Here is a 15397-nt window from a genome sequence, read left to right on the forward strand (position 1 = left end):
GACATGTTTACTCTAAATTGAAAGTTTAGAAGAGTCAAATAAACCGTCGTTTCCACAACTGTACGTTTAATTGCGTATTTTCTATTATGATTGCCAGTCTGAAACAGATCCTACATTTTTGTCATATTTGTTCCGTGATATTCTGACTATATTTGGTACTCTAGAAAAAGCTAGAAAATACAGCACGATAAACGACTCTTCTTGAAGAAATGACTTCACGTACTGCAAAAACCTTGTCAACGTAACGTAATCTAAAGAAAGAAAAGACCGTTATCTATAGCCGTCCCGCTCGATCCGCTCAAAAAAGCCGTTTTTTGAGCGGAGCGGGACGGATGTACACAGGCTAACCGTTATCAAGAAACGCAGTATTTATCAGACAGCTAAAAGGAGGAAATAGAGAGAAACGTTATAAAGCAAGCGAGACAAGTGCGCATTCAGAAATAACAGCAATACAGCAAAATCTGTCCCAAACACATCGATTTATTAAAAACGCCATACACTGGTATATATGTGAATGTATCGATACTGTTGAGGAGCATTTCTCCCAGCTATATTTTCCCGGCTCCTCTCATTCTATTGTCTCACTTGACATATCACTGATCTTATTATGTAAAATGTCCATCCAGACCGTACGTTATATAAAATACAACATCTACGTCATGAAATAGACCCGTATACATCCTCACATTAAAACAACGTATTAATGAATAAGTTAGAATATCACCAAAGAATTAACAATTAACCATGGATTTTCTTCCGCTTTTAATCCATTATTAAGCATTGTTGGGAGGGGGGGGGGGGGGATTGACAGAAAGTTACCATAAAAAAACTGGTGGCGATTAGTTTATTATTATTACTCGCCCTCATTTTCTTTGCGTGAATAGTCAACTCGGCTGCGTCTCGCTGACTATTCGTTCATAAAAAAAAACGGGCTCGTGGTCTAATTGTTAAAAATAGGGGCTTTGAATGTGTGGCTAACCTGACAACAAAGTGTTAGGTCAAACCTTTTATATTTGCACAATGTTCCAACAACTATTAAAGACTTCATCTTTTAATGGGATTCGAACTAATGACCTTTCTGATTCTGCTACGAACGCTCTTCAACTAAGCTCAGTATTTTCTTTGGTACCACTTTAATCAATCTACTTAAAACGTATAGTTAAATTTAACTGCAATTCAATTCGTTTCTAGCCTACAACGCGATCACCCCTAAGAACGACTGCGTGGGAGGCTAATTCGTTCCCTAACGTTGATAACGTTTTGATCTCCTATGTAGCCACAGTAACTGGACTGAGTAGAGTCCAATACGGTCTGTAATCCATTGAGTGATTAACAAAATAAATCGACCGCGACGACTTTCATCTTTTTTCCCATGACCTTTCCAATTCTAGTAAAAAAACGTCTTTCTACTTAGCCAAGCGCTCTCTTTGGTGCCAGTTAAGTTAATCTACACTATTTTAATTAATAGCTAAATTAAATCTAACAACAAATGCATTCGCTTCTTAACCTCATATCGGTACCTCTTTATAGCCATGACATGCATGCTTAACACAGATTTTTTTGTTGGAGCAAATGCACTGCTAGAGAAATGGATCTTAACTAGATGCCAGATACAAACTCTGGTCTTTCGGAAGTCTTATCTGTTTCATCTTCGACGTCTTCGTCTTCACTTTCCTCCTCGTCATCACTCGGAACTCCAAGCTTCTCTTTGGCCACTTGCTTCTCTCTTTCTTGCTTAAACTTCAGGTTCTCGGGAACATCCGGGATAATCCAAGCTATCAGGTTGGTTATTGAGTGCACGACAAAGTGGAATACCACCACAAAAGCGAGTCGAACAGCAATTAGGTTCCAGTACTCCTTGGAGTAGTAATAAGGGTAGGTGTTTTGGCGGTAACCAGAATACCTGAGAGATAAACAACAGAACAAATTTAAAACCTGTATAGATGAGGACCTCCTTTTAGTTACTAGAGACGCTGTTTTGCTGTGTCGGCGGACCAGTGAAACACTTAGTTGCAAAGGTAAATAAACCGCCGTAGCGAATTTTGAAAAGCTGACGTTTCGAGCGTTAGCTCTACGTCAATAGCAAAAGTCAAAGTCACTTTTGCACCGACGAAAGGCTAAACTTCCAAACGTCAGCTTTTTAAAATTCGCAACGGCGGTTTATTTACTTTTATCAACTTCTAGTTGATAATTTTCTTAGCACTTAGTAGGGGATCGCGTAAAAGGCTTCTGCAATTCGAGCAGAAAAATCCTTACTGTAAAAAATGGTGTAGTGTCATGATTAGTTGCCTTTATTATTTGTCTTGTCTTTATTATTCAGTTGTTCACTTCTTCGTTTATATATATCGAATATATATAACGAGGAAATAGAACTAAGCTAACGTTGATACTGACTTGCACTGGAAACAGCATATTCTATGAGCTGATTAAGACATCAACATGAAAATAAATAAACTTTACTTGCAACGAAAATATTACCTGCAGTAATCTCTGGTGTAGTTGACGTTTTCTGTAGGGTTCACAGGCTCTGTTCCAGGCTCCCAAGTGTAAAGGGTCTTAAGATCAATGGAGGAGAGACTGTTGTTGATGTATCCTTTTAAGGTCCCTCCACCCGGTGAATGACGGTCCGGCGCGTACTGATACCTGTAGAGGAGCTTGGGAATGAATTCAGAAGTGAATGCCAACACGAATGCGTTCATTAACACTGCCACCTTGGTCACTGCCTCTAGAACGCCGTACCAGGCCCCGATATCTTCAACGCGATTGGTCTGTGGCCGTCGGTGATAGGACACAAAGTTGATAGCGTCCACTCGAATTTCCAAGACGGCGTTAATGAGGGCGAAGAATGGTGCGAGCGGGAAGGCGGCTACAAACATGGTCACAAAGCCGTATTGGAGAACTGAAAATAATATGATTAAGATAATTTACATCATGGTAACTCGATCGTCCAGTTTGAATAGACAAGTATAGAGGGGAGGACGGTCCTTCCTCAAATCTGTAGACTTAGAAAACGCTGAGAACATTGTAACCAATGGCCACCTTAAATGAGCTTTAACGTATGTGAGGCACCCTGAGGCTCGTCAGGCCTGTGTTATCCTTGTAAATGTTTTCCAATCTTAACCTTGATTGTTCCTTTGAGGCTCATCCATGCCTCGTTATTGTTTCGTGAACTAAAAAAAACTATTATTGTATGTTTTTTCGAGTTGAAGGTAATTTTGGTAGACGTGCATAGCTCCTTTAAAAGTGAATGCCGCAATGATTAGCGAAGCGATTTGGCACTGCATGTCATCAGAGAGGAATCCCCAAAGTTGTATCTTACCTATTTCAAGGTAGTCCCAGAACAGATAGTGATCTTCTAAAGCGCTCAGGTCATGGTCCTTGATGTACTGTGGCCGATCAGTGGAATCTTCTGGTTTTCTCCGTCTATACCACAGCATAAACGATCTGTAGCAAAAAGTACAGCAATTGCATAAGGTTTTAATTTAACTGAAAAGTTGCTGATATACAACAACGAAGTGGATACTTAGCCCATTCTATTAAAGCTTCTAATTTTTATGTAGTGTAGTGGCGAAGAACACGTAGTCGCTCGAAAATTTCCTTTAGCGCAACAAATTAAAATATTAAAACAGAATTTTATTTGAGTGGAAAAAATATCCTACAATTCTTTCTTTTATAAAGATTAACTTTCTAGAGCGTTTTCATTGACGTGGTTAGCATCGATGCAAATTTAGGGGGAAAAGAACAGGCGTTTACATAAAAAAGACTTCAAATCCCACAGGATTGGATTAGTACACCAACATGGCCGCCGTATCATTGTTTTGGAACACCAATATGGCCGCCGTGACGTCATGTGAAAACGCTTTTTATGAGAGTTTTGTGGTCGATTTAATAAGTAACAACACACGGGAATTCGAATAATCTCATTGGAAGATGTGTTCATTTGATCCAGCTGCGAAATTCTAAGTCGCATTCAAAGTCTACTTACGGAATGCCAACTTCTATGACGTTTCCAATGATCTGCTGTCCAACCATGATAATGGCGATCTGGATACAAAGTTCCAAGAAGCAGCCCTGCTCACTGCAACCATCCTGTCGGTACTTTCCTAAAATACGTCTGTATCTCCCTGGAGAACCAACCACAAGCTCGGACTTGAAGAATGCAATGTAAATAATCGACGCAAAGGTGTTGACGAACTGGAACAGGGCCATTTTCCAAGTGAAGCTGTCCTCGTAAGCACTACGAGTTGCAGGATTCTCCCAGTTCGTCAACCAAACAGCAAGCTTGTTGTAAACGTACTTTAACACCGTGATGGCCAGGAGATTGATGCAGGCTGCCAAACCTGTTGTCAAGATACGAGCGCGCTTCTGGACAAGGCGATCTGGATTGCTGCTCAATGTAGTGAAGGTAGCCGCACGGAACACCACCACACCAATGATAGCAGCTATCACTAGAAAAATCATGAATGTGACCACGCTAAAGACGGTAGCATAGCGACGGTACTGCTTCATTTTAGACGCTCTGAAGATGACCTTACCAGTTGTCGGATCTGGTTTGAAAGGATTTCGTTCTTCTTCCGTGAGACTCCTGACATATTCAGGACGAAGTGGTTCATCTTCTTCTTCGAAGTCCAATGTGTGCCATTCTTGCGCAATGGAAGCCTGCCGACGCTTCCAGAACTCAAGGAAGAGCGTGGCCCAAATGGAGGCGGCCAAGGCAAGAATAAGAGTGCCATCGTTATCAAAGACATGCGTGACGTAAGCATAGAGGCAGGTGGTCGGAGCCAAGTTCCAGTAGCTGCACTGCCGATCACACAGGGGGCACATGTACCAAACGCCTTCGTTCTTTTCGTCGCAGATGTCTTGAACCGGAATATGCGAGCTTGTCGTTATGATGCCATACAGGAACACGATCAAAGCAATGATGGCGAGTGGAACCAACATGGCGGTGTAAAACCCAAGCCAGGCGAAGTACAGGCCGATTTCATGACCAAAGTAATCTTTGATGGCATCGTAGGGCTGGTACTTGAAGCATCTACCCACTCGAGCCCAATCTCTCTTCAAGCGCTGCCGGTCATTTACAGGAGATTCCCCTTCTCTTAGGTTGACTGGACCCTCGTGCAAGGGATAGTGGGCGATGTAGGCCCCCTCTAGGACAAGCCTCTTCAGCCCCACGCACTGTGGATCTTGGGAAAATCGAGTATTTTGCAGCATCTGCTGAACGATGTACAACCGATCGACCGTGCTGAAGAAAATTTCTTTGTCTTCGTGGTTCACGAACTTTGTTAAATTCTCTTCTTTGAAGCGACCCATGAAGTAATCTACTTTCTCTCTCACTGTTGCATCATGGACGGTCAGTGGATTCCAGCGTGCCAGTTTCTCTAGTCGCTTAGGCCCACAAGTAGTCTCAATCCACGATGTAAAATGGACATCGCTTGGTTGAAGAGGCACTTTTAATCTCATCTCCTCAGCACGTCTGGCCAATAATTCCCACGGTGCATAGATCAAGACAAAATGGCGAACAACCTCTGGGTCCTATAACAATCAAGTGAAAAAGATAATAGAATGTTTGTTTGTTTGTTTTTCTTGTAGAGCGAAATAATTTTTACAGATTGAAAACTAGGCATTTTTTGTTTGCTAAATTATAACATTTTGAGATGTTAGCCCAACACAATCTTCCCACTGTCTTTGGTAACCAACTTGACAACCTGTACATATGCCTAAGGATACCAGATGCTGTGATGAATATCATTCATTGATTTCCACTTCGGAACCCTCTACATTGGACACAGGAAAATGTTTGTTAATATATTGGTTTGGATTCAGAAACACCCTGAGCCAGGCTGTCACTTAATCACCAGAACAAACCACAGTATCGACATAAAAATTTGCATAAACTAAGATGGTTACTTATATTATTGTCTATGCGTAGGAAGAACAATATACTTAAGATGGAAATGAAAAACAAGATGTTTAGATGAGTTGTAGAATTTGACATCCTCATGCAAAGAACTTATAGGATGTTGATCGAGTTTGCTTTAAACGGATTTGTTTAAGCTTTAGCCCATAAAATTGCTGAGATTCTTAGCCACTGAAATTCATGCCAATCGGCGATGTTTACTGGAATAATTAACAGTTGTTTTTGAAAATGAAGACAAATTGCTTAATAGCTTCTCACTGATACTGAGTTTCTGTGTTTTTATGCTTGTAGTGGTGCATACTTATTAAAAAAAAAGGTTCCGATCTCGCGCAATATTACTCATAGAAGCAAAGGAAGCTTGGGCCAATATTGCAGTGATCAAAATTTAAGATTAGTCCTTTATTTATTTTGAAGGTTAGTTAAGCAAACTAAGGAGGCCTCTTTATATGTGATCACCAGACACCAGACCATTGTTGGTTTTAACAATAAATGCGTACAGTTATAGGATAAAGCACAAAGCGGCCCGTAACCGGGCCGCCAATTCAATGGGTGGGAAATTTCTAATACACTGCTTTCTTGAACATTCCTAATTACATGCATCCAGTAGGTTCCAGAAAACTGGTTAAGTCCTAATTTTCCCTTAATATTTTTTGGCACCTCTTCGATAAAATCATTTAGCATGCAGTAATTTCAGTGCATTTTAAGTAAGATTTTTTTCATTTTATACCAAGTCTTTTCTTTGTGTAATAATAGTCAGACCATCGATATGCAAATCGCGGTAGCTGTGTCGCTTGTCTAAAGGGTGTGACAGAGTGAAGAAATATTATCTTGATTGATATAATCTCGGTTCAATCTACCATCAAAATGCTGCTTCTTCTATAACCAATCAAGGGCGCCGAAAATACTCGCGGCTAATTAACTTTTATATGGCTCTAGTTACTGCTCTCGCTGTAAAGTTTGCAAGATGGTAGGTGCTTTTAAGTACACCACCCCGAATGACTATGTTTACCATGTCTTCGCCTTATATTGCATGCAACTGGTGACAACTAGGAGTTAAAAATAACGGGGTTATTAAAGTGTTAACACATATGCGTCCAGTGCAGCATTGCTTGTACTAAATTATAAGGTGACGAGTCTCTCCTCAACCAAGTGTTGTGGGTGCGAATATTCAGAGGAAATTTGGATAAGCGTAAATAATATTTTTGAAAACCTTTTGTTTTTTGCAAATATCTGTCATGCAACTGAAAATATTCTATGTTGCGGCAGTGGCGTCTTTGATTCCATCATGGAACAATATAACAGCTTCACTGATAACTAAAATAATTTTTTAAGTTGACTCTAAGATGTCGGCCGAACCAACGGTATGTTGTCAATTAGTATTACCAACTCACCAACTTGGTTGCCATTGTATTCTGAAAGAGGCTCAGTTTGTTCAAATACATGCATGAGCAACATGATTATATCAAGAATTTTTTTAACAAGAATGAAATAGCTGTACCTGCTCTGCAACGACACTGTCGTGTTGAAGAACAAGACCTTTCTTCTGAAGTCGCCTTTCAAACGATCTTCGTGATCTCGCCAAAGTTTTCGCTTTCTTCTTTGCCTCGTCGTCTTCTTCATCTTTCTCTTTACACGTCTCGTAAACCAAAACGTAGTCAATACGCTTGCTGTGATCTACATCGCTTATGTAAGCTTTATCAGCCGACGATTCCGTTAAAGGCGCATTTTCTGCTTCGAGTTCGACGGTTTCTGGAACATCTGTTTGATTTAGCTCCGAATACGCTCCTCGGCTATCCATATTTGGATCCTTTCGTCCTGGCAAGAGTCGCGATAACATAGACAGAATTTCTAAATTGAATATTTTGCGCCTATGAATATCCTGAACAGTACTAGTTCTATAGATGAATTAGAGATTTCTGGGTTGACGTCCGCCTCTTCGGTTTTATCCGTCACACCAAAAAGAGTAATTGAAGAGAAGCAAGTTAAAGATTGTTTCTAATCACCTAAAACGGAGCTTAGTAGTTCTAGAACTACACCCCGATATGATACACCTCCTTCAAAATAATCAATTTGTCTACAAATGATATAAATATTGATGAGTACAGCCCATCGCTTACAATGCCGACCAAAGTTTTTTATCATTTCCAAGGAACACACTGCTTTTTATTAATTTCGACACGAACCTTTGTTGATGATTTTTAGTTTTTCTCGTGATCGAATTAATTCATAAGCGTTAATTGTGATCAGCTCTCCTGCTGAACAAACAACACCTTAGTATTGAATATTTACAAATTCTAAGCACGTCAAGTTTCGGAATATATTGTGTGATTGGTTTCACCTTCTCTGTCAGAAAAACTGTACAGTGAAATTTATGAACAAGTTAAACGTCCTAACAAATGTATTGTAATTCAAAACGGTTACCAGATTATCATAAAAGCTAGCTAACCGTTTCGTTATCCTTTCACCACCAATTTGTTATAAAATGTGATATTGCATCAAACGCCTTTTTCGTGTTTTCAAGGCCATGGAATCTCCATCGAAACATTGTTTTTTGGCTTGGTAACCAAACCTTTCTTTCTCGAGCATCAAGTTCGAACGAAACTTCGTTGGTGTTGTTGTGGTTACCGAGCTGTTTTTGAAACTCGCACGAAGGATCGCTAAATAGTATTTTGGTCTGTCAAATAATTTGTCATTAAAAAGAACGAACAATTCTTTAGCGACGCAAAGAAGAGGTTTTTGTCAACAGAAATTTGTTTTGTTTTGTTTACCGTACTTGCAAATTGGCAGTCGCTTATTACCCTTATTACATTCAGTACGTGGCGAAACGTTGTCCAATCGCTTTGTGATGCTTTTTGTAGGAGGCGCGGTTGTCGAATCCCGAGTCAAATGGATAGCTCATTGGACGTCGAATCGAGCAGCCTGGTTCGAGCGCTGACTAAGGTCAATAAGCTGTGGCAGGGCTGTGGTGAATCTTTATTTGTTGCTACTTTTCAAGCCACAAATCTACTTTAGAACACTTAACTTACACAGTGCTTTTGTTACGGCCGCAGAATAGTATATATTACATTTAGTTTGAATACTTGAAGTATTCTGTAGAAAAACTTGTAATCCGGAAGGACGCTTATGGTTTTTGACTGTAAAATAGGCGAGATAAGTTTGACTATTAAAGAATGTTCAGAAACCTACAAATGTTATCGTTATGTAAGTTCTCCATGTGATAACAAAGTCGCGGCAATGGCCCCCAGGGCTATGAATGTGTACACTGCGAACTGTTTGGACAACCTGGCAAAATCAGGTCGATTTGGGTTGGGAGCAATTTTTCTTAGTAGCTTTATGTTTTGGAAACCGGGAGAAACTCCCGGTCATGGGACACTGTTTTCATGCAGCTCTCCGGTCCAAGCCAACTTTTGAGTGAAAATTAAACGGTCCATTGCTATATATGTCGCCCGGGTTGGCTTGATATGGAGGGTGACCTCCCCCACCCCCCAAGGAAATACTTTTCTCCGTTCAAACTGGTCCTTATTCCAAGTAAAGTTTAAAATTTTCTCAACTCTTGTCAAGCAGACAGCTTACAAAGAAGACGAAAAACATTAAAAAGGGCATCAGTATTGACTCGATAAACTACCAAATTCTCGGAATTAACATAATCAAAGTGCCCTATGGGCTGTCTCGTGTTACAGATTAGTATAGATGTTTAGTAAATAAAATAAAACTGCTTTTGTTTTATAGTAGCTAAATTTGTTATATATATTTTATTGTTTCAGGTTGGCGATATAAAGCAATGTATTAGAAGATATCAGTAAAGATAGTACATGGGATATGTAAAGTTTAATTAACAGTGTTTAAATTTTCAAGCAGCTTAATTTTTTTCTCAGAAAGAACAATTAAAACTTTTAATCGTTTTCATTTTTAAACAAGGAATTATTGATTTCAAGAATTATATTTTTAATAAAAATGAAATAAAATGCTTAAAGTTTGAATTATGGAATGTTTAGAAAAACGTGTTGTTCCTCCTAACTGAGTGAAACTTGCGTACCATCTACAGCGTGGTCGGCATGTAGGACGCCTCACGCTGTCAGAGACGCTGGTTCAAGTCTTACTTGCAACATGGCAAAGAAGAAAGTCACAAAGTTACAAATAAAACTCTGTGAAAAACTCTACGAGGACAGCGTCAAAGATCACATAAATTTCCAAACACAGCTAGTACTGGGTAGCGTGTTCCAGGCGTTCGGTTATCAAGGGAGCAGCGTTAAAAATAGTATTAGGGACTGGTCAAAAAGTACCAGGGGGGTGGGCTTGAGGAATTTGCAATTGAAAAGTGATTACTTGAAAATTTATTACCCACCCGTTCCTTCTTGCTCAAAACTGATACAACTTCGTTCCCAGGGTTTTCCCTTATAGAGGGCTGTGAACAGTCTAAATTACAGCATTTTATTATAAATTTTGTACGTGCGACTTGGTATCACTACCTGATATAATAGTATTTCTCTATAAACCAGGACAAACAAATATTTCACGAAATTTCATTTATTTTGATAAATTCCGGTTTCCATTGAAACTGGCATTTTTTGGGCTTTGCACAATATCTGAAAAAACTTCTATTGGTTACTACTTTCAGTGTACCAACTTTCATGCCTGTATCAAAAAGTGCACAATTCAACTAAAATTTCGAGCTAAGCCGCCGGACTAAAACTCACCGAAGCATGTCAGCTCTTTGCAATTAACATTTAATTAACGTCGCAAAAAAGAAAGGTGTAAAATGTTAGATTTGCAAGAAGAGTGTATAACTCTCGATTTGTCACACAACGTTGCGTAATTATGGACAACGACTGCATAAGTTCCTCCCGGGAGGGCGAAGGGGGCATCAGTATTCGGCCTATGCAACTTCGTTTGTATAGCTGAGGGAGCTCTTGCTCTTCCCTAGTCGTCTTCGTACCGCGCGAGGTGAAAAGCGTGAAGTGCGGGTCGGGAGCGCTTTTCACTTCACACCGTGCGCTGTATGAACACGACTGGTGACAAGTCGGTGGGGGTATTATAAACTACATAAAAAACCGTTTGAGATGAGCTTACAAGAAAAGACTGAGATATGCTTACTAAGGTGATGGATTGTTTGGTTGCATAACTGTATCAAAGGTTAACACTCGTGAAAATGGTCGCTATCACTTGCAAGGCGTGGTTTGTGAAAGGTGTCAAATAAAGACTGGAAGCTAGGTTCTGCTCTGCATAATAATTTTTCGCGGGTGAAGTTGCATTCTGTGAACTGACGACGTATCATTCTGCCTCCCAATCCAATCACATTTCTGTCTTTGAGTAACTAAAGCATAGAACGTCAACAAAAAGGCAGGTATTATTAAGTCGTTATCGGTGCTATACTGGTAATATTATAATATAGCATTTATTTGTTTATTATTCAATTAACAACCAGCATTCACGTGACGGGAATTTCTTCTTATTCCTAAACTTGACGTGTCCGTTCAGTAAATGGCTTATACCTAAAACGTACAAATATTAATTTCATGTTCTGTAAAACTTTAACCAGGTGATAAAAGAAAAATTGGCACTTCGATACAGTAAATGAAAAAGTCGGATTCCTTCATGCAATAACTTTCTTGTCTTTCCGCGCTGGGCTTGTAAAGGAAGAGTTCTCTTCAACATCCTTTCGTTTGTCTTTTTTTTCCTCTGTTTTCTTTGCGTCCTTTTCACTGACGTCCTGTTTCACGTCTTTTTCTTGTTTCACGCTTCTTTCACTTTCGTTATCAGCGCTATTTGTTTCTTCCATATCAACATCTTCTTCACTTTCCTCTTCCTAATTAAGAGCAAATGAAAACAATATTGTCTCATAATAAACCAATTGTAGTTTTGACACGAGTTTGACCAATCTGAGTGAAAACTTCCCCTTTGGATTGTTCCATTCTCCAAAGTGGGGACACTAAGTAAATTCTACCCCACACTGCAGAGGACACCAAACACATTCTACGCCACACTGCAGAGCACTCTAAGCACATTCTACCCCACACTGCAGAGGACACTAAGCACATTCTACCCCACACTGCAGAGGACACTAAGCACATTCTACCCCACACTGCAGAGGACTCTAAGCACATTCTACCCCACACTGCAGAGGACACTAAGCACATTCTACCCCACACTGCAGAGGACACTAAGCACATTCTACCCCACACTGCAGAGGACACTAAGCACATTCTACCCCACACTGCAGAGGACACTAAGCACATTCTACCCCACACTGCAGAGGACACTAAGCACATTCTACCCCACACTGCAGAGGACACTAAGCACATTCTACCCCACACTGCAGAGGACACTAAGCACATTCTACCCCACACTGCAGAGGACACTAAGCACATTCTACCCCACACTGCAGAGGACACTAAGCACATTCTACCCCACACTGCAGAGGACACTAAGCACATTCTACCCCACACTGCAGAGGACACTAAGCACATTCTACCCCACACTGCAGAGGACACTAAGCACATTCTACCCCACACTGCAGAGGACACTAAGCACATTCTACCCCACACTGCAGAGGACACTAAGCACATTCTACCCCACACTGCAGAGGACACTAAGCACATTCTACCCCACACTGCAGAGGACACTAAGCACATTCTACCCCACACTGCAGAGGACACTAAGCACATTCTACCCCACACTGCAGAGGACACTAAGCACATTCTACCCCACACTGCAGAGGACACTAAGCACATTCTACCTCACACTGCAGAGGACACTAATCACATTCTATCCCACACTGCAGAGGACACTAAGCACATTCTACACCACAGTGCAGATGACACTAAGCACATTCTACCCCACACTGCAGAGGACACTAAGCACATTCTACCCCACACTGCAGAGGACACTAAGCACATTCTACCCCACACTGCAGAGGAGACTAAGCACATTCTACTCCACACTGGAGAGGACAGTAAGAACATTCTACCTCACACTGCAGAGGACACTAAGCACATTCTACCCCACACTGCAGAGGACACTAATCACATTCTACCCCACACTGCAGAGGACGCTAATCACATTCTACCCCACACTGCAGAGGACACTAATCACATTCTACCCCACACTACAGAGAACAGCAAGCATATTGTACCCCACACTGCAGAGGACACTAAGTAAAAGGTTTAGGGTACATCTCTAACAAGGCTTACCGACTTGTCACACTTCTTGCAGACCCACTGATATCATCGTGTCTTTGGGTTGTCCTACATAACCAAGTAAAGTTAGACTTTGATAGAAAAGGTAACTGTATATATCTGTGATGCTTACCTACTTGTACGGGTAATGACAATATGAACAATAAGGACGCCTAGTAAACATGTAACCCTATCCTTTCCACACCTTCAAACTGAAACAATTCTCAGTGAAAATAAGGTACAACTATGCGTAAAAACCAGTCAGTAAAATTTAATAACCTTGATTAGATTATTAATTCTCAATACCCTTTTTAAAAGTTGCACAGACATTTAGTTCACATGACAAATCGTTGACACAGCTACCTAATTAGTAAGACATATAAGTGAAATTAACAAAGCAAATTAGTTTCCGGTTAGATAACGCATGGATTAATAATATTCTTCTCTTGACAAATTGTTTGACATATCTGTTAGTAAATTGCCGCGACCTTTTATTAAACAGCTTTTTACAAAGGCTTTCATCTTGTAATAAATAAGAATAAAATGATCATTTACAGAACGCAGCTCTAGAAAAATAAATCACTGAATAAATACTCCACTGAAAGCAGTTCTTTCTTCGCCGCGAATTCAACACATTTTCCCATCAAGTTGCCGAAATGGTGCAAACAGACACTCTAGTCAAAACCTAGAAAACAAAAACAAAACAAGAATCATTCCATTAAAACAACAACTACTGAAAACTAACACATAACATCACGTACTCATATCACTCGCCTATCTTAAATATCTAAACGTCTATCAAATTACTTCTTACTTCTCTAAACTAAGTAACAACTGAAAACATTCATTAACATACGAACCGCTCTAAATATATCTGTGATGCTTACCTACTTGTACGGGTAATGACAATATGAACAATAAGGACGCCTACTAAACATGTAACCCTATTCTTTCCACACATTCAAACTAATCTGACCCGTTTGTGACCCGTCGCATATCCGTGCAAGATACTTGAGGAATTCATTAATAAGAATCAACTGATCGTTCACATTTTACGACACACAAGGAGAAATCACTTTATTCTACCACTGCAAACCCGATTTACCTTGCTACCTTGTCACTTCTTTACCTTACTGAGGTCTTAGATGCATACTCCTGTTTTCAAAGTTGTTAAGATGCCATATTTTTGACACAGATTTTTATTTTTATTGAAATGTAAAAAATGGAGAACAGTTGATTTTGTGATTAGTAAGACATAAGTACAATCATGAACAATTTACAAAGCAAATTAATTTCCGGTTTTTTCAGATAACGTTAACCGCGGTAATTGTGTGCCAATCTTTTATTTGATTGCGTGATAACTTGACTCAATTTTAGCTTAATAATATTCTCCTCTTGACACATTGTTTGACAGATCTGTAAATTGGTGCGACCATTTATTAGACATCTTTTTACAACGCCGGCTATAATCTTGCAACAAATAAGAATCAACTAATCGTTCACATTTAACCACACACAAGAGACAATGAGTTTATTCTCCGACTGCAAACCTGAGAGATTTACCTTGCTACTGTGTCACTTCTTTACCTTACGTGAGGTCTTAAAATAACCACAACTATGACAACCAAGTTCAAAACATTAGCATCTGTTTTTCAATTCACTTAGATAAAATCTTTTTATCATATTGTCGGCTTTTTGCCGGACTAACAAAGGGAGGGTACTTCATGTAATACATCACATTAGAGACGGGAATGTCCATTATGTTTTAAGAAGAGGAGAGAGAACAGATAGAACAATTTCCAGCACAGAAAAATAAAGCTGAAAAAAATCGTGCAAGGAGAACCATGAGGAAAAAAAAGAAGAAAATCTTAAATTTTGTTTTTGCATAACCCGAAAGCGAAAAAAATACTGCCCAGAAAAATTGCCCAAACCCCTGCCCCATATCGCCTAAAAGCAAAATACTACGTACCTTATATTCCGAGAATTTACAATATATGTGTAACAATTAAACTCGAAGAGAAACCACATATTATGCCAAGAGCGTTAGAATGAAGGTCTAAAAAGTTCACTTGGAATACAACCAAAGGTCTATTTCTTACCTTGTTTCCTTGCTACCTTATCACTTCGTTACCTTACGTGAGGTCTTACACAAAGCACTATCCTGAGCGACCGAGTCAATGCAATATCTCGCGTTACGTCACGGTCACGTCGTTTACGACGTGACCGTGCCGTAACACGAGACAAAAAGGAAGATCGATTTGTCATATTAGTCAATTACCTGGACTCCTGATAGCATTTACGTTTG

The 15397-nt window shown here is 39.8% G+C and overlaps 1 protein-coding gene and 1 long non-coding RNA gene across 8 annotated transcripts; both read right to left on the minus strand.

Annotated features, from left to right (window-relative positions):
* Nucleotides 1-459: 459 nt before the first annotated feature.
* On the minus strand, nucleotides 460-7979 carry LOC144631385 (anoctamin-4-like). Of its 3 annotated transcripts, none has more exons than XR_013566723.1 (6): nucleotides 7416-7979; nucleotides 3986-5532; nucleotides 3320-3444; nucleotides 2479-2899; nucleotides 1249-1903; nucleotides 460-1192 (listed from the first exon to the last, which is right to left on the minus strand). XR_013566723.1 is itself a non-coding variant. In XM_078489807.1 (5 exons), exons 1-5 carry the CDS (start codon nucleotides 7752-7754, stop codon nucleotides 1600-1602), a joined length of 2736 nt encoding a protein of 911 aa, XP_078345933.1. In that variant the 5' UTR covers nucleotides 7755-7979; the 3' UTR covers nucleotides 460-1599. The 3 variants fall into 3 exon arrangements, 1 of the variants encoding a protein (XP_078345933.1); XR_013566724.1 differs by having other exon boundaries at nucleotides 460-932; nucleotides 988-1903; XM_078489807.1 differs by having other exon boundaries at nucleotides 460-1903.
* Nucleotides 7980-11296: 3317 nt separating this feature from the next.
* On the minus strand, nucleotides 11297-15347 carry LOC144632337 (uncharacterized). 5 transcript variants are annotated; one of them, XR_013566887.1, is made up of 4 exons: nucleotides 13692-15347; nucleotides 13399-13455; nucleotides 13108-13161; nucleotides 11297-11723 (listed from the first exon to the last, which is right to left on the minus strand). It is a non-coding gene; the product is annotated as an uncharacterized LOC144632337 (long non-coding RNA). The 5 variants fall into 5 exon arrangements; XR_013566885.1 differs by lacking the exon at nucleotides 13399-13455; XR_013566883.1 differs by lacking the exon at nucleotides 13399-13455 and having other exon boundaries at nucleotides 13687-15347.
* Nucleotides 15348-15397: the final 50 nt, after the last annotated feature.

The sequence above is a fragment of the Oculina patagonica genome, chromosome 12 (genome assembly GCF_052425735.1).
Source record: "Oculina patagonica isolate OP01 chromosome 12, crgOcupat, whole genome shotgun sequence".
NCBI lineage: Eukaryota > Metazoa > Cnidaria > Anthozoa > Scleractinia > Oculinidae > Oculina > Oculina patagonica.

Bases quoted from the DNA above. Each gene is read 5' to 3' on its own strand.
- LOC144631385 (XM_078489807.1), bottom strand. From the start codon at position 7,754: ATGTTATCGCGACTCTTGCCAGGACGAAAGGATCCAAATATGGATAGC. The intron at 3,445-3,985 runs GTAAGTAGACTT...TTTTTGCTACAG, and splicing joins GTCATAGAAGTTGGCATTCC to ATCGTTTATGCTGTGGTATA. The intron at 1,904-2,478 runs GTAATATTTTCG...TTTATCTCTCAG, and splicing joins TACACCAGAGATTACTGCAG to GTATTCTGGTTACCGCCAAA.